Source organism: Moschus berezovskii, chromosome 21, assembly GCF_049115385.1.
Source record: "Moschus berezovskii isolate FMDL1 chromosome 21, NW_MosBer_1.0, whole genome shotgun sequence".
NCBI classification, from domain to species: domain Eukaryota; kingdom Metazoa; phylum Chordata; class Mammalia; order Artiodactyla; family Moschidae; genus Moschus; species Moschus berezovskii.
The window spans coordinates 36,027,958-36,053,720 of record NC_142480.1 but is presented as its reverse complement, the minus strand read 5'-3'; the positions used below and the strand labels follow the sequence as shown (position 1 = coordinate 36,053,720).

The following is a 25,763-nucleotide window of genomic DNA, read 5'->3' as shown; positions in this document are numbered from 1 at the left end:
GAGTCAGGGACTTGATTAGGAAACCTGGCCCGGAGCAGGAAGGCCCACTAATGAGCACCCAGGGACGGCAGGGAGGGCGCGGCCAGGCTCCTTTCTTGGGCAGCCGGGATGCTCGTCAGGAGGCGTGATGGATGACTGTCATTTGGCAGCCCCGGGATTAATGATCTGGAGGTCAGAGGGGAGAATTCCAGCGGGAAGGGTCACCGTCCAGGGCACAGTATGAGACTTGTTGCCTTTTGATGGCAAGTCCTTTTACTGTACACCGGCTGCTCCTCCTCTGCCTTGCCCCCCCGCCAGACCCCCTCCCACCCCCACTCTGCTTGCTGCGGTCTCACTGACTGCCTGGTGGACGTCAGGCCAGCTTGATTAGAGAAGGGCTGTTTGTCTCAACTCCTCCTGCTTCTTTCCCCTCAAGGAATGGCATTTTCATCTCAGTCCTAGCACACTGCTCTCGGTCTTTTTATAGGCTAATTCAAGCTAGAGTGGAGTGAAGGGTCCCATGATTATGAGGAAGAAGCAGTGTGAGCGCAAACACACGGCATTGCTGTGGTGGTCCCAGGCCTCTTTTCTCAGTGTAGGAGGGAGCTAGAGGTCTTGAAGACCTTTGTCCTGACAAAGGCCATGGAGTTAAATTCAAAGGATCACTGGTAAAATGTCAGAGGACTGCCGGCATGCTCCTAAGACACAACAGCGCACATGCTTTTTAACTTCTCCCTGTGCTGTTCTGGACAGCAGACTTCATTCCTGTCATAAGCACAGAGGTCTCACGCAGCAAAATTGGTCTCCCGGCAGAACAGGGCTAAGGTCTCCCTCCTCTGCAACTGCTCTGCCCAAGCCTTCACGGCCTTGCCTTGAGAGTCTGGGAGTACTACTTCCAAGGTTCCCTCCCACAGGACCCTGAAGCTCTCAATTCCAGAAGCTTCCAGAACATCTTTACACTTCCAGGTCTGATGTTCACACTTAGCTCTCCTTCATCCCCTAAGTGAGCTCCCTTTTCCCATCCCTGCCTCTTCATCCAGCAACACCATCGCTCTGAGAGGTCTTGGGCAGGAACCTCAGAGGGAGACTGCTCCTCTTCTCTCTCCCCCACCTTTAGGTTGTCTGGAAGCTCACCGATTCCTCCTCTGAGGCACCTTTCAAAGCTCGTTTGCTCTCTACAGCCATCACCCTGGGCCAGACCCTCACTGGCTCCCCATTAGAGGCCGCAGCAGCCTTGAATCCACGCATTCCACCTGCATGCTACTGCCAGACAATCTGATGAAAACACCACTTTCACCCCGTTACTCAATTCCTAGTTTTAAAAACCCACAATGACTCTTATTGCCAACCCAGCCCACCTCACATGTTCAATGTCATGACTCAGGTTCCCGAACACTCCTTAGAAGATTGTGTGTGTGTTATCTGCTCACTTGTGTCTGACTCTTTGCGACCCCATGGACTGTAGCTCACGAGGCTCCTCTGTCCATGGAATTCTCCAGGCAAGAATACTAAAGTGGGTTGCGTTTCCTCCCCCAGGGGATCTTCCCAATCCAGGGATTGAACCCTGGTCTCCTGCACTGCAGGCAGCTTCTTTACCATCTAAGCCACCAGGGAAGCCCCCACTTAGAAGATTATGTATAATGTGTTTCAAACACATCACAATAACTTACTCTCACTCAATCAGCTGGGTCTTCTCACCCTCACCCCACAACCCAACTTTGTTCTCTATTTTTTGGGTATTACTCTTCCTCTTCATCAACTCTAAAATGATGTGCTCAAATCCTTCTTATACGGGCCTTCAATGTTCACTCTTTCCAGGAATAATTTTCTAACTACCTTGGTTCGAATATATTTCTTTCCTCTCCAAATTTCTATTATAACCACTACAAATTCCACAAATAATTACACATAGTTCACTTATGCTCGTCTGGTATCCCAGGAGGACTGTAAGCTCAATGAAAGCAGGGACTGTTTTTTCCTTCATCATGTCTTGAATATTATAAAGTTTAATAAGCGAAACTATCATGCACATTGAACAAACAACATATTTCTCAGAGTCAAAGCAACCAGTTCTGTGCTAAACCAATGGGGAATATAAAATGCATTTTCCTCCTGTCGGTGGTGTGCCTGCCTGGGTCTGTCACTAGCTGTAAGTGTCTAATGCTGACAGCCCTGAACAGAAGCTACCCTCTCTTCTCGGATACTGGCAGGTTCATGAGTGTCACGACCTTTATTAAACAGACTAGAGAAGTGAGGACTCCAGTGGTTCAGCCCTCGGCGTCTGAGTCCTACAATAAGAGGACCGACAGCACAGGAATGGTTGGAGAGCTGGGGATTTTGAGAAGGTAGAGAAACCACGAAGTCCTTCAGTGGGGCCACAGAGAAGGGGAGACAAGTGTTAAAGAGGGGAGGGTGGCTGGGCCTGAGATATACACAGAACAGGCATGGTTGAGTGAGTGACCAACAAGCTGGGCTTGCCCAGATGAGGGCGTGCCGTCCTTCAGAAGTGTCTCCTTGGAGAGCCAGCTAACACATGGCTTTGGAACTCCACTGGCGAATAGCTTTCAGAGTTTATACTATTTCCATTTGATTCTCTCCAAGGTGGTAGATCTTCAAATATAAGGGTGTGTTTTACTTTTAGAAACAGTCATTCAAGGAAACAAGCCAGGAAAACAGGACGAAGTGAGCAGGCGGTTTATGCTGATTTTGTATGAAGATGAGGAGTGGCCATAAAGCATGACAGATTTCCTCGTGTGGCTCAAACTGCCTCTGAAGGCAACTCCCCAGGGAGGAATTATAGATTCCCTCAGAGCAGTCACTGGACTAAATGTCTAGTCATTTGAGATGACTTCTTTCAAAGACAACAACATCATAGATGTGGAAATGTCATTAAAAATTTGCCTCTTTATAGTCACACAGCAAGTGACTGCATTAGGCTGGGAGCTGCTCAGGGGCATGGGAAACAGGCAGATACAGGACCTGAGAAGATGAGTTAGGAGCAAAGTGGCACTCTGAATCCCCAGAGTGACCTCTCCTCTACACCAGGGCTGCTCTGCCACCCAGCCCCACTCTGGGCACGCAGGGGTCACTGATTTCTCTCAGCGGGGCCCCTGGGCCAGGCACCCCAGTTCCAGGAATCGGCGGGTAAGAGGAACAGGCGTTTTCCTCCTCATGGATGGCCCTCCACAAAACCCCTAAAAGTAGCGTCCAGAGCAGGTGGGCCCCTCAGTCCCACCAGAAAAAAAGCTGACTGTATTCTGCAAGCCAACTTTAGATGACATCATGGCTTTCTTACATTAAGCAGAGAATCCGGACATAAAACCTGCCCTGGTTTTGATTCTTTCGACAACTCAGAGAGAAGCAGGGTCTTCAGACTAGTCTGGCTCTGTGGTCTGCCCTGTGTTTAGTGGGTCTAGTAGCCATCTCCGTGTCCCAAAGAGACTCAACTATGAAAAGAGGGGGAGAAGACCTTTGAGCTGAGTTTCCCTCCCTGAACAAGAAAAAGGACCAAAAACATCATGCTGGGAGGTGGGGATGGGGGATTGACATAGTCAGGCCTCAAGTTCCCTGTCTGGCTGAAGCAGGGAATTTGGACTAGATGACTTCCAGCTCTAAAGTTCTATGAGTCTAGGAATAAAAACTCGAAGTTCAAGTCCATGAGCAATGCCTCTTCCCCCAGCCTTGGGGGGAAGTGGGGGAGGTTCTGGCCCACCCTGTGGGCTGGATTACATCTTATCTAAAGAGCCTCTTCACCTGAGAGACAGCAGGCCTCAGTCCACAATAAAAGCCAAAGCAACCTGCAGAGAGCCAGGAAGGAGGCCAGCAGCCACTGCAAGGCACTCTCCGTGGGTCACCAGTATTGGCCCTGCAGGGGGCCGAATCCCCGCCCCCACCTTACGCATCCCAGAGTGGGCGGGAGCACATTGCGAGAAACCCTGTGGGCTGTCAGTCACTGCTATCAAAGCAGGAGCTTGGATTGAGGGTAATTAATCATGGTCCCTCTGACAGCAATCCAGGGCCTTATCTGTACCCCAAGAAATGCCGCTGGTCTCCAGTTCCCTCCTCAATAAAGGAGACTGACAGTTCCAACAAAGAGGCCCCTTATCAGATTTCAGCCAGGGAGCTGACGCAGCCCGAGGGAGATGCGGAAAAGGCTTTTATGAGGCTGGGACCCAGGGAAGCTGTCGGGGGCTCCAGGGGCTTTAACCCTTGGAGGTGGGAATGCCGCTGGGCACTGTCACTAGTGCTGCTATCCGGAGCCCTCAGCGCAGATGGAACCAAACAAAACCTGCTCCTGGTCCTTGGCTCTCCTGCCGGGCACTGAGACTGCGGAGACACAGCAGAGTAGGGATGAGGGCAGAGCGGGGAGATGGTCTCCTCGAGCACGGTGGGCATGTTAAGGAAGGACCACTTCCTCCCCACCACAGAGAGCGGGCACATTCCAGGGATGACCAGAAGTAATCAGGGGCAGGGACCCAGGACAGAGCTGCCCCAGGACAGAAGGCGCATGGCTGCCTTCCTGCCTACTGGTCAGGGGTGAGAGTCCAGGACCCAGGGCGTGGCCCTGCCCAGGACCCTCGCTGCTTTTCCTGACTTTGAACAAGATCATTAATCATTTCCACAGCATGTCAAGAAAACTGGGAGCCTGGAAGAGTTAAGTCCCCGGTTAAGCAGGAACGCAGAGAGGCAGACAAGCCTCCTGCTTACTCTTCTGCATATTAATTCCTGCCCAGCTCTAGTCTTGCTCCCCAGGAACAAGTAGGGGAATGACTGGTGATATTTTCCCCCTGAGTTGCAAATGGAGCTGACTGTCTACAAGTCAGGGTGGAGCAAGGATGCGCAGATATCCGGATACTGGACTGGTCCTACACATACCCTTCAGCCCTCTACCACGATCTCTCACTGACGAGGCCTGACTGACACAGGGCCAAGTGCCTAGAGCCTAGATGAGCATCTTAAGGATACAGCCCACTAGATCTTTTCTGCTGTGTACATCCCACTATCCATTGCTCATAGCAAAATACAGAACATTTCCAGCACTCCAGAAAATTCTTCCATTATCCTTCCCAGTCAATACCCACTCCCCACCCCACTCTGAGGTAACCATTATCCTGTATCACTATAGGTGATTTTCTTGAAAATCACAAACCGAAGAACGTGGTATATACAGTTTTCTGTGAATGGCTTCTTGCGTTACACATTAGGCCTATGAGAGCCACCCCAGCTGTGTACAACAGTAATTCACTCTCTGTTATTGCTGTGTGGTATTTACTCCACTAGAGGACTATGCCACCATTTAGTTGTCCATTTTACCACTGATGGACATTTCAGTTCTTTCCCGTTTTTGCCTATAATGAGTGGTGTTGCTAGGAACTCTCTTGCGTGTGTCTTTTAGTGAACCAGAGCTTTCATTTCCACTGGGGATACACCTGGAGGTTTAACTGCTGGGTAATAGGGCTGGCATTCATTTAGCTTTAGTAAACGCCACTGAACAGATTTCCAGTAGTGATGCCCATTTATAGTCCCACCAGCAATGAATGGAGTTCTGGAGGCACCACAGCCTGAGAGGCTACTTTCAGACCCTACCCTTGATACTCTAGCTCAGACCAGCTGCTTTTAGTCCAGCTGCTTTAGGTGACGTTTAATAGCACATGCAGTCTTGTACTCTACTGTGGCCGATAATAAAATTAGGGTTATGGTGGTGCTGTTTCCTCCCATAAAAACTACGCTCAGAGAAGAAAACTAAGAAGTTAGAAAGAGGTGGACCATGAGGTCTTTGCTTCGCCTGCTGCTGATCAACAGACTGGCCTGAGTGTCCAGGAAAAGGGTGGAGGGGTGACTGGGGAGAGGCCCAACAACTCAAGGCCTTTCTCCCTGAGCAGTGCATGGCTGTCTGAGCTTCCATTGCCCATCTGTGCCTCTAGCCTCTCAAGACCTAGTAGATGTTCCCACAGTGTAAGCGGATCAAACTCTCGCTTCAGACTTTCCCTACACCAATCCTTGGACGGTCTACTGAATACTGGTTCACTTTGGAACAAAGGAGGCCAAACTATCAGTCCATGGAATTCTCCAGGCTAGTGGGTAGCCTTTCCCTTCTCCAGGGGATCTTCCCAACCCAGGGATTGAACCCAGGTTTCCCACATTGCAGGCAGATTCTTTAGCAGTTGAGCCACAAGGGAAGCCCAAGAATACGGAAGTGGGTAGCCTATCCCTTCTCCAGCGGATCTTCCTGACCCAGGAATCGAACCGCGGTCTCCTGCATTGCAGGCAGATTCTTCACCAACTGAGTTATCAGGAAAGCCCTCAACCCAATTTTACCAAGAGCTAAAAGTACCAATAAATGATTTTGAAGGGGAAGAGGCTGAATTTAAAGATGATAATGAGCTATTCAAATTAATCATGCCTTTCAAAAACCAGGGATCTCTTCCTATTATCATGGATAACTGGTTAGTAATAAGGTATTTAAAAGTGGGGACATGGGGCTTCCCTGGTGGTCCAGTGGTTAAGTATCTACTTTGCAATGCAGGGGACACAGGTTCAATCCCTGGTCCAGGGATTCCACAGGCCTTGGGGCAGCTACGCCATGTGCCACGACTAATACTGGTGCTCTAGAACCTGAAAGCCTCAGCTACTGAAGCCTGTATGCCCTAAAGCGTGTGCTCTGCAACAAGAAAAGCCATCATAATAAGCAGCCAGCACACTGCAATAACAGAGCAGCCCCTACTTGCCACAACTAGAGAAAGCCCACACGCAGCAATGAAGATCCAGTAGAGTCAAAAAAAAAAAAAGTGGGAGGGGAACCATAGTACTAGTACATCAGGTACCCCCCTGGGGAGAGAAAAAGATCTGGCCTGAAACAAAGGATTAATCCTGAGATAAAGATTTGTATTTTGGACTGTCATTTTGGGATAAAGTTGGAAAATGAAGCCCTAAAGCTTATTTTATCCGACAAAGACAAACATATTTTAGTCTATCAGGAAGCATGTCCATGGCACAGACCATTTAATGCAAGGTACAAAGAATATATGAGGAACTCCCTCCACCAAGAGGCAAAGCAATATATGTCACGAACATTTCCTTGCCTGAGATGGATAGATAAGCACACAACAGAAGGAAAAACACTCAAATTGCACTTTGAGGCAGACCAAGCCCTTTTCCCACAGTAAATTCTTTGCATATACACATCAGAAACAGATCCATCAATCCATTTGGGAAAACCAAGGTCAGTGTGCAGCCTTGAACAGAACTGGTGGGGGAGGGAGGGCAGTTCTCCGGTGAAGTCCTAACAAAACTTGTCTTCCATGTGACCAAGCAGGCCCTCTGTCTGGTGTGCCAAGCTGTGACAGAGGCGGGAGGAGAGATCCTCGCTTGTGGGCGCTTGGTTAGGGGGCCCATGATGCTACTGTTAGGGCTTCTCCCGTGCCCCCCTAATCCTGCCTTGACAGACGGCAGCCTCTGTGCTACTGTAACCCGCCACATCTGCCCTTCCCTGAGAGACAGGCTGTCTTACCCTGAGATGAACAACTTCTTGCATGAAGACCTGTGCCCCATGTTTATCAGCTAGATGCTGTCAGACCCTCCTGGGCCCTGACCTGTGCAAGTTGGCCACAGTCCCTGTGCGGCTTAGAAGGCTGAAGGAGAGCAGAGGCTTGTCCACTGCCCCAGTGGAAAGTGATGGAGCCGCTGGTGCTAGGGGCCAATGGAAAGTGATGGAGCTGCTGGTGCTAGGGGCCAGGTTTCTCCAGGGCAGCGTGGGTGAGAGCAAGAATCCTGGCCTGGGGATGAGGAAACCATGTGCTAAAGCAGCTCTGTGGCCTCAGGTGAGTCATTTAACCTGGGGGCTGGTTCTTCACGGCTACTGTGATAACCTTTGCTCTCTCTATCCCACAGAGGTGGAGCTATGGGGAACAGCAGATCAGATAATGGGTTGAAAGGGTCTGTAAAGTACACAGGGTAACAATAATAAAATTAACAGCAAAATCATCTTCCTCCTCTTTGATGAAATCATACTTCTGCTTCACTGCCTGGGGAACAAGAGAACAAGCTCTTCTTCCTCAGTGATGAGGGAGGAATGTTCATAAGCCTTTGCTTATGAGACTTCCAAATCAGCACCTGCCCCCTTGCCCATAGTACCCCCTAGAAAATCTACCAGGGAATAAATAACACCTCAGAAATCACCACAGTGAGTTAAATTAGTCAAAGAATTTTGTTTACAAATGTTTGGCTTTTTTTTTTGACAAAAAAGGTGTATGTCTGTGTTTTACACACACACACCTGGTACACATAGGAAAAGGTGAGGAAGGGGGGCATCAGAGCTCTGAAATCTAACCCATCTTTCCACAGAAACGTCTGTGTGGGAAGTACAAGCAAAAGAAACGTGTTTAGTTCAGTTTGGCTTCACTCAGCAAAGGAAGAAACACATGATTCTGCAAGGAAGGGAATGAAGCATTTGGTTTGGCCGGTGCGGGGTGGGGTGGGGGGTAGGAGTCCCCTGGTGTAGTTTTTACACAACTATTTTAATAGAAAACTGCTCAAGGGGCTTTTCTTCTATTTTTGTTATTGAGGGTGGCTCACTGTTTGCTCACAGCTCAACAGACACAACCATGGACACATAATACAGAACAGAGAACTTGGAAGAAACTTCCAGATGGAGTCTAACGGAAAACTTCTCTTTCTAGAGATAAGGAAACTGTAGCCCCGGAAGAGGAAGGGTTTGCTCAGGATGGCTGCTCGCCCCAGCTTCACCTGCCTCAGTCCACGTGCCTCCCCGCAGGCTGCAGCAGCTGTTCTGAGGCAGGCAGGACACAGGTGCCCGACTGGGCACTGCCTCAGCCGCTTCTCAAGTGCCTTTTGGGGCACGTTTCTCTGCTGGGGGAGGGGGGAGGGGTCACAAGGGTGTAAGTCACCCGGTCTGGCCTAGAAACCAAGGTGCCTCAAGCTGAAAGGCCCATCTGCTGCAGTCAATTCACCCAAACATGTTAACAGGCCGGAGAGACCCGGCACAAAGCAGCAGTTATGGCCAGGCCCCTCTCCCACCGCACAGCCCTCTTATCACCTGCAGCTGCAGTCACTCGGGGCTATGGGCTGGGTGCCACCTCCCCTGGAGCCCGGTCCACTTCCTCTGTGGTGTAGCGTCTGTGTCAAAGCTGCCCAGCCCACTCATGGCCCAGGTGGGTATCACTGGGCCTTTCAGACTCTGGCTGCTTTCCGGGGCTCCTCTGAAATCAACTGCTTATCCTTCATCTTAGCTCTGAAGGATGAGCAGCTGACCCACTGTCAAGGTCTATGAGGCTCTTCCTTGCACCCAGCCAGCTAACACAAGTGGGCTCCCGAGTGCCCCAGACTCCAGTCTGGGAATGACAAATAAGTCACAAATGTCTAGGGGCCCTTGGTCTCACCATTCTGCAAAGAGGAAAGCTTCATATGATTAGAAGTGCAAACTGCTTCCAGTCCCCTTGAACCACTCATTCTAAATTTAGGCCATCAGACATGAGTCTTCCAGGGAGGAGATCGCTGTGATTTTAAAGGGAATAACCTAACCTCCACAGGCTCCTTGCCTCAGTCTTCCCTTTTCAGCCCAACTACACACCGCTTGCCACAGTGAGCTTCTTGAAAGCACAGCTCTGGTGACACTCCCTGGGTGTTCCCTTCAATAACTCGGCTATGCCACAGACTGCAGTGCTACCTTCTTGGCCAAACACAGCTCTTCACAGTCTGATGCCACCTGATTCATCTAGGCCAGACAAGGGTCCTTCCAGCCCTGTCTGGACCATATATACACCACTGCATTTCTGCCTCCACTCTTCCCATGCTGGAGCTACAGCAACTCTCAGGTCCCTACACTCCAGCCTTGGATAGGGTCCAGCACCCACTCGTCTGGCCCTCAGCTACAGGCAGGAAGTTCCTCCCATTGCCAGACACAGGCCCTGCCACACTCAGGTATTGCTCTCTGAGTGGAGCTAAGACGATTTCCCTGAAGAGTTTCTATGCAGAGGAAATTTTTGATCTTCAACTTCTTTCCTACCCTTCTATGGCAGTGGTTCTAAACAGGGGGACACTTTTGTCCCCACCGGGGACATTTATAATATCTGCAGACATTTTTGGTTATCAAAACTGGGGAGAGCCCCCCCAAAAAGGACTATCCATTCCCCAAAATCAATATGCTGAGGCTGAGAAACCTTATACTAATTAACAAGTACCAAAACTGACTCGACTGTTTCCCTTCTGTTGTTGATACCAGCAAATAGTGAAATACCAAACGTAAGTGCTGAAGAAAGAAAAAAGATTTACTCAGGGCCTGAATAACCATAAATAGACAGGATCAAAGAGAGTCACTTCTGCTTTAGGTTCACTCTGTAATAGACTAGCCGGCAGTCTGGCAGCCCCAGTGCTGTGCAATATCAGGACACTCAGCATACCTCCCTCTGCACTGCTGACCTCTAATCACAGGCAGCTAACTGGCGGTGGGGTGGGGGAGGGGAGGCTCCCCACCACCACCACCACTGGGGCAGCTGAGTTAGGAAAACCAACAGGGCTGTTCCGACAGAAAATATGTCTTGAGCAGGGCTCCTCCCAATCCCTGCCCCAGGTCTGGCCCTGTGCTGGCCCTGGGGACATGCAGAAATGACAAAGTGGCTGTCCTCAAGGCGAGCCTCGTCTAGTGGGGACACAGAGTAGTAAACAAACAATTATGGAGCTCCACTCTTGGCTCGGCTGATATAGCTTCCATTTTCCTTTAAAAATCCTTCTGGGAAGGGAGAAAAACAATAAAGCAGAATCTAAAGCAGTGGAGCCACACTGCTGATTAAAATCTATATTGCTATAGCAGCCCCTCTGAGACGAGATCAGCTCCTGGGTTTGCACCAGCTGGGCTTGTGGAGCTTGTAAATAATTAAAAGGTAATTGGAAGGGGAGACCAAAGTATTAAGTGGATTTCTCTCTCTCAGGGCAACCAGGGAGTTTCACTGCTGCCAGTCACATTATCTTTCGGGATTATATTCTTGTTTTTTACTGACACATGCAGCTCCAGATAACAGTTGGAGGAGTAAACTAATTAGAGCTGCTTAGACTGCTTTGGTCGGACACGACTGAGCGACTTCACTTTCACTTTTCACTTTCACACATTGGAGAAGGAAATGGCAACCCACTCCAGTGTTCTTGCCTGGAGAATCCCAGGGACGGGGGAGCCTGGTGGGCTTCCGTCTATGCGGTCACACAGAGTCAGACACGACTGAAGTGACTTAGCAGCAGCAACAGCAGACTGCTTTGATAGGCTTGGTGATGAAGGGAAACCCAGACTTAAAAACTTTCGATCGACTTTGTAAGCAAACCAGCAGTAATAGGCACACTACTAAGAAGCCAATGAAGCTTTGGAAGGAGGGGGAAGAGAAAGAGGGATGAGGTTGTGGGGAGAGGGAGCGAGAGAGAGGGAAGAAGAGGAGTTAACTCAGGATCTTTCATTGCTGGAGGCCGTCATTACAGCCCCACCTATAAACAGGAGGACTTCATTCCCAGGTCTCAATAAAGGAGTTGACACAAAAACCAAGGGCTACATGATCAGGCAGGGTCCCAGGGAACATGCTGGCAGGAGCAGCTCCCCTAAGGCTTTGTCCTGAGGATGAAGAAGATGCCGCTACCCAGGTTGCCGAGAATTATCTCCTAGAGAGGCTGGGGTTCTGACCATGCTTCCTGAGGGCTGCCAGCTGGTGAACCCATTGCTGTGACAGAATACAAAGCCAGGAAGTTGAGTCACTGTGGGCTCAAGACTGAGACATGCCATGGTCCCAAGTGGAGATAGTTGGGGGTGGGTGGGTGCAGGAGAATGAGAAGGAGAGAAAGACCAGAAGTGGAAAGGCACCATAAAGCGGATGTCCATGTGCCCTACACTTAAACTGCAGGAGCACCCCCAACCAAGCCAGTGGTTGCAAAAATCAAAGAGCCAATGGATAAGGAAAAAAAAGTTAGCTTTTCCTTCTTGTGGATCATCTCAGAATCCTCCAAACACATCCTGGAGGGTCTCCATTTTTTTCATTGGCCATTCTAAGTCTCCATTAAGGCAGATGCACCAGCAGGAAGCCCCATATACGAGTTTTAAGTGATATCCTGGACCACTTACTATAAGGCTAAGAAAAAAAGTGTATTTGAATTTGAAATGACTCCAGAGACCAGTTAATCAGAACAGTGACAAGAATAAAGCAGGACCAAATCTGGATGATCATTCCACTCATTTTCTACCCAGGGCCTCTCTGCCCTCTTTAACCTGTCAATTATTCAGCTAAGTATGGGACCAACTGGCAATAAATGGCTCTTGTCCTCCTGGGCTAAGATGCTGGCACTCCACAGGGAGGATGGCTAAGAGTGACCTGCACACAGTGGGCACTCAATAAATATTCAGTGAATTGAAATGATGAGTAGAGTGCATACTCACCCCTCTTCTGCATAAAGATGAAGAGGTCATCCAGGAACTCTTTCCTCTCCGGGTCACTGTCCAGTTCATATAGCTGCAATCCCGAACCCACCAGAGAAAAGAAAAAAACAAAAACATACCACAGTGAAAATAAAGTCCATCTTATGTAGGAAGTCTTACAACAGCGATGCACAACCATCTGAATGACTACAGATGTGACTCACAGGCCACTTCTATCCTCATTCCTTGGGGAGCAGATACAATAACCCACTGCAGAACGGCCCCTTCTGTTACCACAAAGGAAGCATTACAGACCTTGGCAAAATCACGAGAGATCTCTCTTCCCCGGCCTCCATCTGCATCGTCACTCCAGGCCAAACCACCATTCTAAAGGGGAACAACGCAAGAGGTCAGAAGGCAGTAGGCAGGGAGTGAGGGGGCAAGGCAGTCTTTTAGGGCACACAGGGGAACCCTGAGCAACTGTGCTTTCCTGGCTCACACTGAAACACTGACCACTTAAGTAACTGCCTCTGCCCCCTTAAAAGGGACATCTTGGTTTTGTGATTTCAATTATGGTTCCAAAACCAGAGGGAGTCAGATGGAAGAATCGTCTTCATCTGTGGAGGGGAGTGGGTGTTACTTATACCTGATAACCCTGAAAGAGGGGACACAAAGGCCCAGCTTTGAGAACTGGCTCATCCCTAGTTGATATTCCAGAAGCCATCGTTCTGAGGTGAACCATTTTGCTGCAGGTTCAGTGTGGCATATGTTTGTATGTTTTATGGTGTGCCTGTAAATTATACGGTATGTTGTGAAGATACCTAGCCTGGCCTCACGCACGACACTTCAGTGGAAGATAAAGGGTCAAAGGGAGCAAGATGAAGATCTCGAAGATCTTGTGGTCTCTCAGCCAAGCCTCACCACCAGAAGCCCTAACTCTAGTGATTAGAACTGCCTAGTGATATGAGGGCCCCCAGGGCCTGAGATTACTCCCAAGATATAGAGAGACTGTTCCATTAGGGTGAAGTTCATTTTCATTAGAGAAGTAATGAAAACCTAATCCTAATTTAACTGATTAGGTCAAACCAACACCATTCAACGGATTGGGAAGAAATGGCAAATATGCGTTTAAGTTCTTGAAATCTACGTCCTGCTTTTATTCAGTTGAGTAACTCTTCTTTCTCAAATCAGGCATCATCTTCTACCAGGAGCCTTCCCTTCATACCCGGATGCACAAGTTCTCTGGAAGCACTCTCTGTTCATCGTGAGCTTAGAATCTGACGTGTTATTTTGGAATTATTTGTCATCCCCACGTACTGTAAGCTCCTTGAAAGCAAAGTGTCTTCTTCATCTTTGTACCTGTAGCACACAGCATACTGCCTGACAATTTTAAGGCTCCAGTGAATTATCTGATCAACTATAATCATTGTTAAAAGGCATTAACTGATTACTTGAACCAATTAAGCACCTCTTCAAAAAAATATACAGACACATATATCATACAGGCGAGTCCGAAAGGCCCTCTGCTAGTGGAAAGGATGAAATGTCAGAGCAGAAGTCTCCTGTTCACCTCGTCCCACCTGTCAATGGAGGACCCAGGGATGGCACTGGACACACTGAGACCATCACTCTCTCTTCCCTTCACCGGAGCCAAAAGTGCCCACAAGCACACGCACACGTGTGCCACCCAGCTGGCTAGGGTGTGTCAGTGGCTGGGGAGGGATGGCTGGGGCTGGGGAGTGGGCTGAGCTGTAGGCCCACTTTGTGAGAGCAGCAGTTTACCACACACCAGGTTGAGGATAACCAAGAAGAAGTGACACCTGTCAGCTGACATGAAACAGGCTCCATCAAATCGTTTCCCTGCTTATCTACTGAAAGCCGTGTGTACGGAAGCGCTCAGGAAACGCTATCTGGCTGCGCTCACATCATCTCTGCAGGCAGACGCTGCAGAAACCTTCCCACAGCACCTTCAGCTCAGGGAGGCCAACCACCAAGTGGAACACTGTTTCAAAAAAAAAACAAAAGCTAAAACCCACGCTGTAATTACAGTCAACAGAAACCTGGTATCATCTGGTGGCAGCCAGCACAATGAATAATCAAGATGAATTACGCCTGTCAGGTCAGCAAAACCAGACAGTTACGGTCCCCTTTCAAAGGCTGCAGCGGGTCGCCCTAATGCCCAGTGATTTCGTTTGAGCCAGTAATTCCTGCTGGAAAGTCAATTATCCCGGGAGCCCCTATCAGCTGAAAGACATTTAATGGGGGATCATTGCTGCTTCTGTTATGTCAGCTGTTTACCGTGGCAGCTCAATTCCCAACTCTCTAGCTAGAGATCTGAAGCTGATTCTGCTCACAGGAGGATTCTTTCTCTATCAGTCACCAAGAGAGAGGGAAAAACAGTTTCTTTTTTTGCTAATCACAGTAACCTCAAGGCGCTCTGAATGCTCACTCAGAAGCTATTTAACACTCAGCTGGGTAGGGAGGAAGGGATCCACAGCCTAGAGTCTCAGACAGGGCTTTCCGCAGCAGGAAGGGAGTGTAAAAACAAGCATGCCAGTGCCACTGCCACCGGTGCTGTGACTATGTGTGAAAATAAACACCCGAGTGTGAGGGTTCAGCTCTGGGAACAGAGGGGAAGGCCTTGCAGGATGGAGATGTCGTGACTGCTGGTTTTCACCAGCTCTGCCCGAGTCACAGGACAGTAGAAGCACTGGGACGGTCAGACTGTGGACTTGTTGTGGCCCATCAAGAACCACTCAGGTTCAAAATCTGCTTTGAGCTGTGATTTTACCCTTAAATGCACTAGGATGGTGACCAGAGAGGACAAGGAGGCTTGTCAGCACCGGGCGGAAACAGGATACTACATTCTTATGAGCAATCCCCCTGTTTGACCCATTCCTCAGATAGGAACGTCCATTAGTGTTTAAAGGAAGCACAGGAAAGGAGCTGCCGGGGAGTGGAGGAATTTCTTTTGTCCAAGGCAATACTGGACCTTTATATAATTGAACATTTTCAGTTGGGGCTGATGGGGACACGTCCACGCTCTCTGCATTGCTCTGTCTTGAGACAGTTAAACTTCCACCTTGATTCACAGGATTTTCGGGTTGAGGTGAGGGTAATTCCTAGACCCTGCCTGTCCTTCACAGGCTGGCTGTTTCCTCTGGGAAGCCTCTGCCCACAGTGTCATTCTCCTCTGGGCGGTGTCGCCTCATGTTCTGGCTATTGTGCCCCTGCCTGTGCCCAGTTTGCAAGCATCCTGTCAGGGTATCCCTGGCCCCCAGCACGTAAAAAGCCCTGACTCATCTGCTGAGAGACAGGGAGGGGCTCCTCCACGGAACCTCCAACCCCACAGCGCCTGCCTTCCCTCCTCCTTTCATTAGGAGGATTACAGGCTTCAGAAGTTATTTTCCTGGTTCTTAACGCTGCTCAATGGCTGCAAAACACAGCTCGCTCGTGCACTTTATGTACAGGAGGTTTCTGCCTATCAACAGGGTGTGGGTGTGGCTGCTGGGAAGTTTTCAGCTCAGAAATGACTGAATTTCTTGAATGTAGAATGTGGCTGACAGTGGCTAGTAGTGGAGGAACCCAGGGAATGGCAGAAGCGAATGTGGAGAAAATATACCCCCGAAGAGTCAGCTCAATAAACATCAAGAGGGGTCCCCAAGTAAAGCATTTCAGTTGAAGGGTCACCACATGCAGTCGAGCAGCCGGGAAAGAGGCTTTGTTCCCTGTGGGCAGCAGGCAGCCAGGGTTCAACAGCCCAGAAACGTGCGGAAGCAACAGTAGCCAGAGTGGCCGCTCGCTGCCATTTACGACCTTCTCAGCCTTCCCTACTTGAGGGCTCACTTTACCGGCTTTGATCTCACCAGGAGCTCACAGGAAACTGACAGTTTGTTCCCAAATACCCACCTAAGGCTAGCTTTCCCTACCATACCCACATTCAGCTCATTTCCCCCAGGGAGGCCACAGAGTGTTTTGCCTATAAATCTCTCAAAATTGGTTGTGAAAGAAAGCTGGAGAAAGAAGAAAGCAGAGCAGGAAGCTAGTGTCCGCACATCTTCTGTGTAACCAGGGCTGGACCGGGACCTAACCAAGCAATTTCTCCCTTAATTCCACAATGGAGAGGGGGTTATTTGGAGATGGGAACACAATGGCTCACAGAGCAAGTTAGTTACCTGGCCCACAGTCTCAGAGCTTCTCAGTGGCACCATCAGCACTGAAGCCCAGGCCTGCCTGTCTCTCTGCTACACCACCACACTGCCTCGTGGGTGCAAAGAACAGTCGAAAGTGTTCTGGGTGGGCCTTCAGGGAGGGATGGAGGGAGGAAATGAAGAATAATGTTCTCTGTACGCAGAATGCCTACGAATGCCAGGTCTTGCTCGGCCTTGGGCGGCTCTATCAACAGGAGATTCTATTACTCCTTGATTCTTCTCATTGGTTTCATCTGGCAGGTGCAGCCAAACAGAAAACCAGCCCTCACACAGCACTTGCCCAAGAGACTTATCTGGGACCAGAATAAGAACAGCTCACCTTTTACCACTACCTTCCAAACAGAACATCCTGGCTAAGAGGAGCCACCCACCTTCCTCTCAGGAGAGAGCGGGAGAGACAGAAGCCGGTGATTGCTCTGAGGGGACTGAAAGAATATGGCACCTAGCACTCCCAACCTGTTCCTAAAAGGCCTTGAAAAAAATAACCAATCAGAGTCTAATGTAACTGCCACTCAAAATTTAAATACTGCCTCCTCAACACCTCAACCCTGGAAGGGGAAATGTATTCATCATCACTGAAAATCGAAAAGGCTGCCATGTGGAGGAGGAAGCAGGCTTGTCTTTTTTTTTTTCCTTTTCCCTCTAAAGCCCCAGAGGGCAGAACTAGAGTCACTGAGCAGAGGTTAACAGGGAGAAGATTTCAGGTTGATTACAAGAAAGACTTTTCCAACAATCACAACGGCCCAGTAATGGAGTGGGCCTTCTCAGGAGGTGGGCTGCTTCCTGTCCCCAGAGGACGGCCTGTCTGGTATGTCACAGAGTGGGATCCAAAGTGAGATGGGACCCCTAGGAGACGCAAAGAGCCTATGACATTCACTCAGCGCTGCTTTCCTGAGCACCTGCCCCACTTAAGAGAGCCATGTCGGCTGCTGAGGAGAATCACCACTTCCCCCAAAATGGTTCCCACACTGGAGTTCTACCAGAGCTGGAAAAACAAGCTGAACACACACAGCATTTAATAGACAGAGCAAGCCAAAGTACCAAAACACAAAGTGCCAGGGAGCTGGAAGAAAGGAGGTGGCTCAGAGGTGGAGATGAAGCTGGCCTGGAAGAAAGGGCTGAGAGGTTTACAGTCTCAAGGAGCACGGATGGGGGATAAACAAGGCATGTTTTGGCAGGGAGGATGCAAGTCTGAATAGTTAAGGTGGAAAGAGGCTGTGAAATGCCTTGAATACCAGGAGGAAATTTAAGCTCCGAAATGTGGAGAGCGGGGAGGCCGTGGATGTTTTCTGAACAGAAAAACAGATGATTAAATCAGTGCTTCAGCTGATTTTCATGATCCATTTTTGTTGGAAAATGCATGATATACACATACAAATGTCTGTAGGCACCTAATCGGATGGGAATTATGGGAGATTTTCACTTTCCAATGTTTTCATTATATTCATTCACATACAAACACTGGATCACCAGGATACACTGGATCACCAGGATACACGAGATACTGTGAACGGTTCTGAGGGGAGAGAACAAGACAGACAAGAACCTCTAACTTCCTGGAGGTCAGAGTCTAAGGGAGAGAGACAGAGGTGATTTTAAAAACTGTTTATTTTCTCTAGATTAACATCTAAATCATCTGTCATGACCCAACACTTGCTTCTCCTCCCCACCCATCCCCGCAACAAAGAAAATTCAGATTGCACTAAAATTATAGAATAATTTAATGAACTGATACAATCACAATATTTAGTGTTTCAGGTAAGACAGCAATATGACTCTTCACTTCATAAAATGTATTTTTAACGTTTCTCGGTAATGATTCACAAGGTCAATATATTACTTTTGTAAACAGCAGTGAAGATTTGAGAGGGAAAGCCAGCACTGGCGCTGGCCACACTGAGAGGCTGGGTTGGGGGTGGGGAGAGCAGTAGAACCAGGGAGAAATGACTGTCCTAAGAGCAGCCAAGTCAGAGAATCAACTAGATCTGGACGGAGGGGATGAAACAGGACAAGAAGGATGAATCTGAATCTTAACGTGAGAAAAGTCGTTCCAATGAAAATGGAGAGACGCTGGGCAGGGGATCAAGCAGGACGCCTTGGAGCACTAATGAAAACAGACCACTGTCTCTGGGGGTGCGTTACAGGTGACAAGAACAATCCCACAGCCCTGGAGGAAGCCAGGCTATAGCAGCTGGCAGCAGCAGGAGCCAAAGGCTTATTGCCAAACTTCCAGTGAGAAGAGAGACATTTAACCAGTGTCTCCTGATCCAAGAAAGGTACCTTGGGCTTTTTCACAGGGGATTTGGAAGAAGAAGAAGGAAAAAAAAAAAGCCCAACCAGACCACGCCTCTAAGACCTTAGGAGCCAGCGCTGCATTCCTTAGAGCTGTGCCTCCCCAGAGACAGGAGCGCCTGACTTTAAAAGCAATTAAGTATCTAGGCTATTTTAGGATTACTCCTTGACCACCTGGAATATCTTATTAAAGCACAGCTCAGATGTCCAAAGCAATTTTAGTTCCCATTCCTCACTCTTCCCCAAGGCAAGAGTTAACCCTTTCCTTCAGGTTTAAAGCACAGAGGCTAAGTTACTAGCTCTTCACTTAAGCTCCCCATATTCTGAAACCTCTAAGAAGCTGTCCTGTCCTTAGAACGCCATCACACACACTGCAGCTTTACAGAGATTCCTGAGTGTTCTCTGAGAGCAACACAACAGTAATGTGTTTCCTTTCTGTCTGCTCTATAATCTAATAGATTCTGAATCCCACCCACCATTCAGATCTGGGCAAATTCCTGGGACTTGAACTCACAGTCAGCTCCATGAGGAGACGTCAAAGGGCTGATCCCAAGCTCAAGGATATGTTAGTAGCTTTGAAATATAAAGTGTAACAAAAGTATTCCAGCTGAATACTGCTGTTGTTAGTATTGTTCTTTTTTTAAATAAACAATACATGAACTATCTTTTCTTTGCTATGCCTGAGTCTCTGTCAGTATTACCCGAACACTTGTCACTATCTACTACTGGACAAGTGGATGATGTTGTAATGTTAAATGTCCAATTCCCAGATCTCAAGAGGAAGAAAAGAAAGAACACCTCTGCCCTCCCACCAGTTTTAACTGATCCCAGGAGGTAATGAGACATGCACAAAGGGGTAATGGGCAGGATTAAAGGAGAATCCTGAAAGGAGAGGGGAGCCCCAGGAAGTAAAACAGATACTGTTAGAAGGAACACTGTTGGACTACAAAACCCTACTGATAAGATCAGGATTACTGCTCTCAGCTCAATGGCTCAGGCCTTGGGAGCATTACAGTTATAATTATCAGATGCACACCTTCCGCTGTCAGGTAACTTTAGCAGGAACCAGAAAGTGCTTCCCCACCTTCTTACTAGCAACAAAGGTCAATTCAAACTCGGTGGCTTGGAAAAAGAGCCAAAGGACCCTTTTCTGATTAAGCAGCAGAAAGGAGAGAGGGTGGCTGTCCGACCTTTCCATCTAGGCATATAATCACACTTTCATGCCAAAATCAAGAAGACTGCCCAGAAATGGGGTGTTCCTACAAAAAGGAGGAAGAAAAACTCCAATGCACTGTTGGGATGAGGACACCTCTATGCCAAAGAGTGAAGTGACCCAGATAAGGCTAAGTCTGAGCGCCCCACAGGAAAGTTCTAGCTCCTTTTCTCTGCAGTATTTGAGTCAGCAGCAAGCTTATTCACCCCATTAGCTACCAACCACCTGACTGTCCATAATGGTTGCTGACATCCCTTCACACAGCAGAGCTCAGGAAGCCAGAGTGGGAGAGCCGAGTGGGAGAACACCTCACCTGAGACCTGAAGAGGTCAAGACACCTGCCTGAAGTCAATGCTTCAGAAATTGCTTTCACAACTTTTTTTTTTCAAGCTACATATTTTAAATGTATAGAAAGAACAATTTTTTTTAATGCTATGATGAATTATTTCATAAAGTAAAAAAAAAACAAAAAACTTTTCCTTCAAGTTTGGGATTCTACAGAGCAAGTTTCCTCAGGCAGAATAGTTGCATTATGTTTACAACTCAATCCCACTGGCGATCTGAGAGCTTCTCCGAGGGCTTCGCCCAGCCCACTCCCACCCCCGTTCCACAGGGGGATGGCACGGTGGCACACACATTGCAACTCTGATGCCAGCCGCCCCTGTGCTGCCTGCCACCTCTCCCAGGCTGAGTCTCTCTCATACAGAGACGGTAACTTACTCCTCTGAGATGCCTGTGCCGCTGGCACAGGGCCTGGCAGATAGAAGGGGCTCAAATGAATGTCAGTACCTGAAAAAGAAGCCAAAGGAATGAAGTTCGGAGAGTTGCTACGGGCTAAGTGATGAATTTGGCGGGGGGGAAAAAATCACATACTGAAAAGCAGGTGAACTTCCAGTTTTAAAGGACAACTCCATAAAAGGGAACTAAAAGGCAATATAAGCCATTTCTTAGAGAAAACAATTTAAAGTTCAGGAAGATAACATAGAGACTGTAGTCCGCCCCCACCCCCACCCCAATCCCGGGCCAGCAAAAAATAAGTTTGTTCATACATTCAATTAGAAAAGCTTTAAAATATGATAACACTCAAGTGATAAGAAGGGATTGGGGCAATGGGATCTCATAGATTCCCATAGGAAAATATTAAAACACCAGCACCTTTTCTGAAAGTCACTTGCCTTAAAATGCCTGTGTCACTAAAAACAACAGCAGCAATAACAATAATGATTGCTAACCCAGGCCCTATTCCAGTGTTTCATGTGCATTAAACATTTAAACCTCACCTCAATGCTCTGAGGCAGGTACTGTTACTACCCTTATTTTTCACATGAGAAAACCAAGGCACAAGGAAGACACGAGCAAGTGACTTGAAGGCTGCCAAGTGATCCAAGAGTGTGGAGTTGAGAAACTAATGCAGGCCGTGCACCTTCAAGTCCCTGCTGGTAACTGCCTTGCTTTCTTAGTCTCCTCCTGACCGTGTAGTTCTGTTCTATGAATCTACCTGAAAGCGGCAACTAGAAATACAGTACATCTGTATTTATAATAAGAAAAAATTACAGAAGCCTAACAGTGTGACAGTGAGGGAACAGGGAACATGTGAAAGTTCTCTCCATGTGACAGAACACTGTGCAGCCATTTAACACAGCTTTTTAAAGGAGTTCAATCCCTACTTCACATCCTTCCCATTAATTCTAGATGGAGTTAAGATACACATATAAAAATATAACCATAAAATAACAACATGTATATATTTTATAATCTTGGGAGATGGGAGGGCCTTTTTAAGTATAACAGAAATCATAAAGGGAAAAGTCAATTAGGTTTAGCAACGTCAAAACTTTAAACTACTCGATGAAAGAACTGTAATTAAGCTGAAAAGCCAACAACTGAGAAAAACACTTGAAACACAAAGACAAGGATCTATATGCAAAAGAGCTATTACAGATCAGTAAGAAAAGATAACAGAATAGAAAAAAACAAGTAAAGGCAACATAATACAACATACCAAAACTCATGGAATGCAGCAAAAGCAGTACTAGAAGTTTATAGTTGTAACAAACATCTACATTAAAAAGTAAGAAAGATGTCAAATAAACAACCTAATTATACTTCAAGGAGCCAGAAAAAGAAGAACAAACTAAGCCCAAAGTTAGCAGAAGGAAGGAAATAATAAAGATTACAGCAGAAATAAACAAAACAGAGAACAGAAAAACATCAACGAAACTAACAGGTTTTTTTTTTTTTGAAAGATAAACAAAATTGACAAACCTTTTCAGTTAAATTAAGAAAAAAAGAGAAGACATATTCAGAAATGAAACAGCAGATATCACAACAAAGCCGCAGAAATAGAAAGGATTATAAGAGCCTACCGTGAATGATTATATGCAAGCAAACTGGATAATCTAGAAGAAATGGATACCTTCCCAGAAACTTACAACCTACCAAGACTAAATCATGAAGAAACAGAAAATCTGAAGAGACCTATAATTAGTAAGGAGACTGAATCGTAATCAAAAACCTCACAACAAAGAAAAGCCCTGGAAGGGACAGCCTCACAAGTAAATTCTACCAAACATTTAGAGAATTAAAATATCAATCCTTCCCAAACTCTTCCCAAAAATTGAAGAGGAGGGAATACTTCTAAACTCATTTTATAAGGCCAGTACTACCCTGATACTAGAGCCAGAAAAAGCCACTACAAGAAAACTATTTGATGAATATAGATGTAAAATCCTTAATAAACTACTAGCAAACCACATTCGAGAGCACATTAAAAAGATCATACAGCATGACCAAGTAGGATTGATCCCTGGAATGCAAGGATGATTCAACATTCAAAAATCAATCAATGTGCCATACCACATTAACTGAACAAAGGATAAAAATCACATGATTCTCTCAAGAGATGCAGAAAAAGAAACTGACAAAATTTAACACCCTTCCATGATAAAAATACTCAACAAACTAGGAAAAGAATGAATAGTTCCACATTTTAAAGCCCATATATGGAAAGTCTCTAGCTAACATCCTACTCAGTGATGAAAAACTAAAAGTTCTTCCTCTAAGATCAGGAACAAGCCAATGATGCACACTGTTACCACTTCTGTTCAACACAGGACTAGAAGCCCTAACTAGAACAATTAGGCAAGAAAAAGAAGTAAACAGGCATCCAAACTGGAAAGGAAAAAAATAACATTACCTCTGTTGGCAGATGACATGCACTTATATGAATCAATAGAAACCTTTAAAGATTCCACACATACAACACACTCATAAACTGTTAGATCTAATAAATGAATTCTAGAAAGTTACAGGATACCCAATCAACATACAAAAATCAGTTTTGTTTCTGTACATTAACAACAAACAACCTGAGAAAGAAATTAAGAAAAGCAATCCCATTTACTTTGTAAATGATCAAACAACAAAATACCTAAAATGAATCTTACTAAAGAGATTAAAGATTTGTACACTGAAAACTACAAAACATTACTGAATGAAAACAAAAGAGATACAGATAAATGAAAATACATCCTGTGTTCATGAATTGGAAGAACTGAATATTGTAGAATGTCCATGCTACCCAAAAGTGATCTACAAATTTAAGGCAACCCTGATCACAATCCCATATATAACATATATTAACAGAAAAAGAAAAAACAAATCTAAAATTCTTTGGATTTAGATCTCAATGCTAAAACAATCCTGAGAAAGATGAAAAAAGCTGAGGCCTCAGACATCCTGATTACAAAACATATTACAAAGCTACAGTAATAAAATAGTACGGAACTAGCATAAAGACGGAGAAGGCAATGGCAAGCCACTCCAGTACTCTTGCCTAGAAAATCCCATGGATGGAGGAGCCTGGTAGGCTGCAGTCCATGGGGTCGCTAAGAGTCAGAAATGACTGAGCGACTTCACTTTCACTTTTCACTTTCACACACTGGAGAAGGAAATGGCAACCCACTCCAGTGTTCTTGCCTGGAGAGTCCCAGGGACGGGGAGCCTGGTGGGCTTCCGTCTATGGGGTCACACAGAGTTGGACATGACTGAAGTGATTTAGCAGCAGCAGCATAAAGACAGACCAAGAGAACAGAATATAGAGCCCAGAAATAAACCCATGCACATATGATCAACTGATTTTTGACAGGATGCCAAGAATACACAATGGGGAAAAAACAGTCCCTTCAACAAATGGTGTTGGGAAAACTGGATATCCACATTCAAGAAATGGATTCTTATTTTACACCATGCACAAAAAAATCATTTCAACCAAAATGTAAATAAGCATAAATAAAGTGAAATAAACCACTCACAGAAGGACAAATACTGTGTGATTCCATTTGTATGAAGTATCTAAAGTAAACTCAGTGAAGAAGAAAGTAGAATGGTGGGGACTTCCTTGGTGGTCCAGTGGAAGACTCTGTGCTCCCAATGAAGGGAGCCCAGGTTTGATTCCTGGTCAGGGAACTAGATACCACAACTAAAAGTTCACATGCCACAACTAAAGATCCCTCATGCTGCAACTATGATGTGGCGCAGCCAAATAAATTAAATAAATTTCAAGAAAAGAAAGGAAAAAAGTAGAATGGAGGTTACCAGGGCCTGGGGCAGGGGTGGGAGGTTAAGAAAAGGGAAGCTTAATGGGTAGAAGTTTGTCATGCAAAATGGAAAAGTTCTAAAGATCTGCTGTACAACAATGTGCTTAGAGCTAATAATATGAACTATATACTCAAAAATGTGTTAGAGTAAATCCTGTGTTTTTCACAGTTAAGAAAAAGAAAAATGAGCAAAGTCAGGGTAAGTCACAGAACAAATACAAAAGGCAAATAAACATATGAAAAGACAGTCATATACATATACCTACAGATTGAGCAGATTCTAACTTCTAGAATATTTAATCTAGTCTACCACAGCAAATGGGACTTCCCTGGTGGCTCGGATGGTAAAGTGTCTGTCTACAATACGGGAGACCTGGGTTCGATCCCTGGGTCAGGAATATCCCCTGGAGGAGTAAATGGCAACCCACTCCAGTACTATTGCCTGGAAAATCCCATGGATGGAGAAGCCTGGTAGGCTACAGTCCATGGGGTTGCAAAGAGTCGGACACGACTGAGCGACTTCACTCACCCACTTACCACAGCAATATAAACAGAAGGGCAAAGGGTCACACAGCATCTACAAACAGAGTCTGCATTTATACTAAACACATATATTCTCACACATTCTGTGGTCACACACTACATAGGTAAATACACAGGAACAGTCATAGAAGCTGATTCATTCCTAACTGTGGCCTCCTTTGGGATGGGAGGATCGGTTGGGAGAGAGCAAGGTAGGCAACCAGAAACTATATTTTTAAACACTATACATTTTTACTCTGCATTTTTACCGTATTTTTCTATATTGTTTCAATTTCTCATGAGCATCTATTCAACATTACTTCAATAATTCTGAGATATGACTATAAAATCACTAATAAACAGATCTTTATAAACATGTGTGAAAAGACGTCATAATACTGAATAAAAACTAAGTTGTAAAACTCTTATAGCTATTAGAAACAAGTAAATGTATTTATGAAGAGAAAATACTCTGAAAAGGTATAGACCAAACAATGACCTGTGGAAAGTTAGGCTGACTTTTACTTTATGTGTTTCTGTAT

General features: G+C 46.5%; 1 protein-coding gene across 3 annotated transcripts in view; it reads right to left on the bottom strand.

Annotated features, from left to right (window-relative positions):
* The window catches only part of ARID3B (AT-rich interaction domain 3B), a 48,985-nt gene that overhangs the window by 6,559 nt on the left and 16,663 nt on the right, over positions 1–25,763 (bottom strand). For all 3 annotated transcript variants that reach the window (XM_055418155.2, XM_055418157.2, XM_088829523.1), the window contains exons 3-4: positions 12,701–12,772; positions 12,407–12,479 (exon numbers count right to left, since the gene is read on the bottom strand). In XM_055418155.2, the coding sequence (XP_055274130.2) occupies positions 12,407–12,479; positions 12,701–12,772 (145 nt within the window). The remainder of the gene's footprint in view (positions 1–12,406; positions 12,480–12,700; positions 12,773–25,763) is intronic.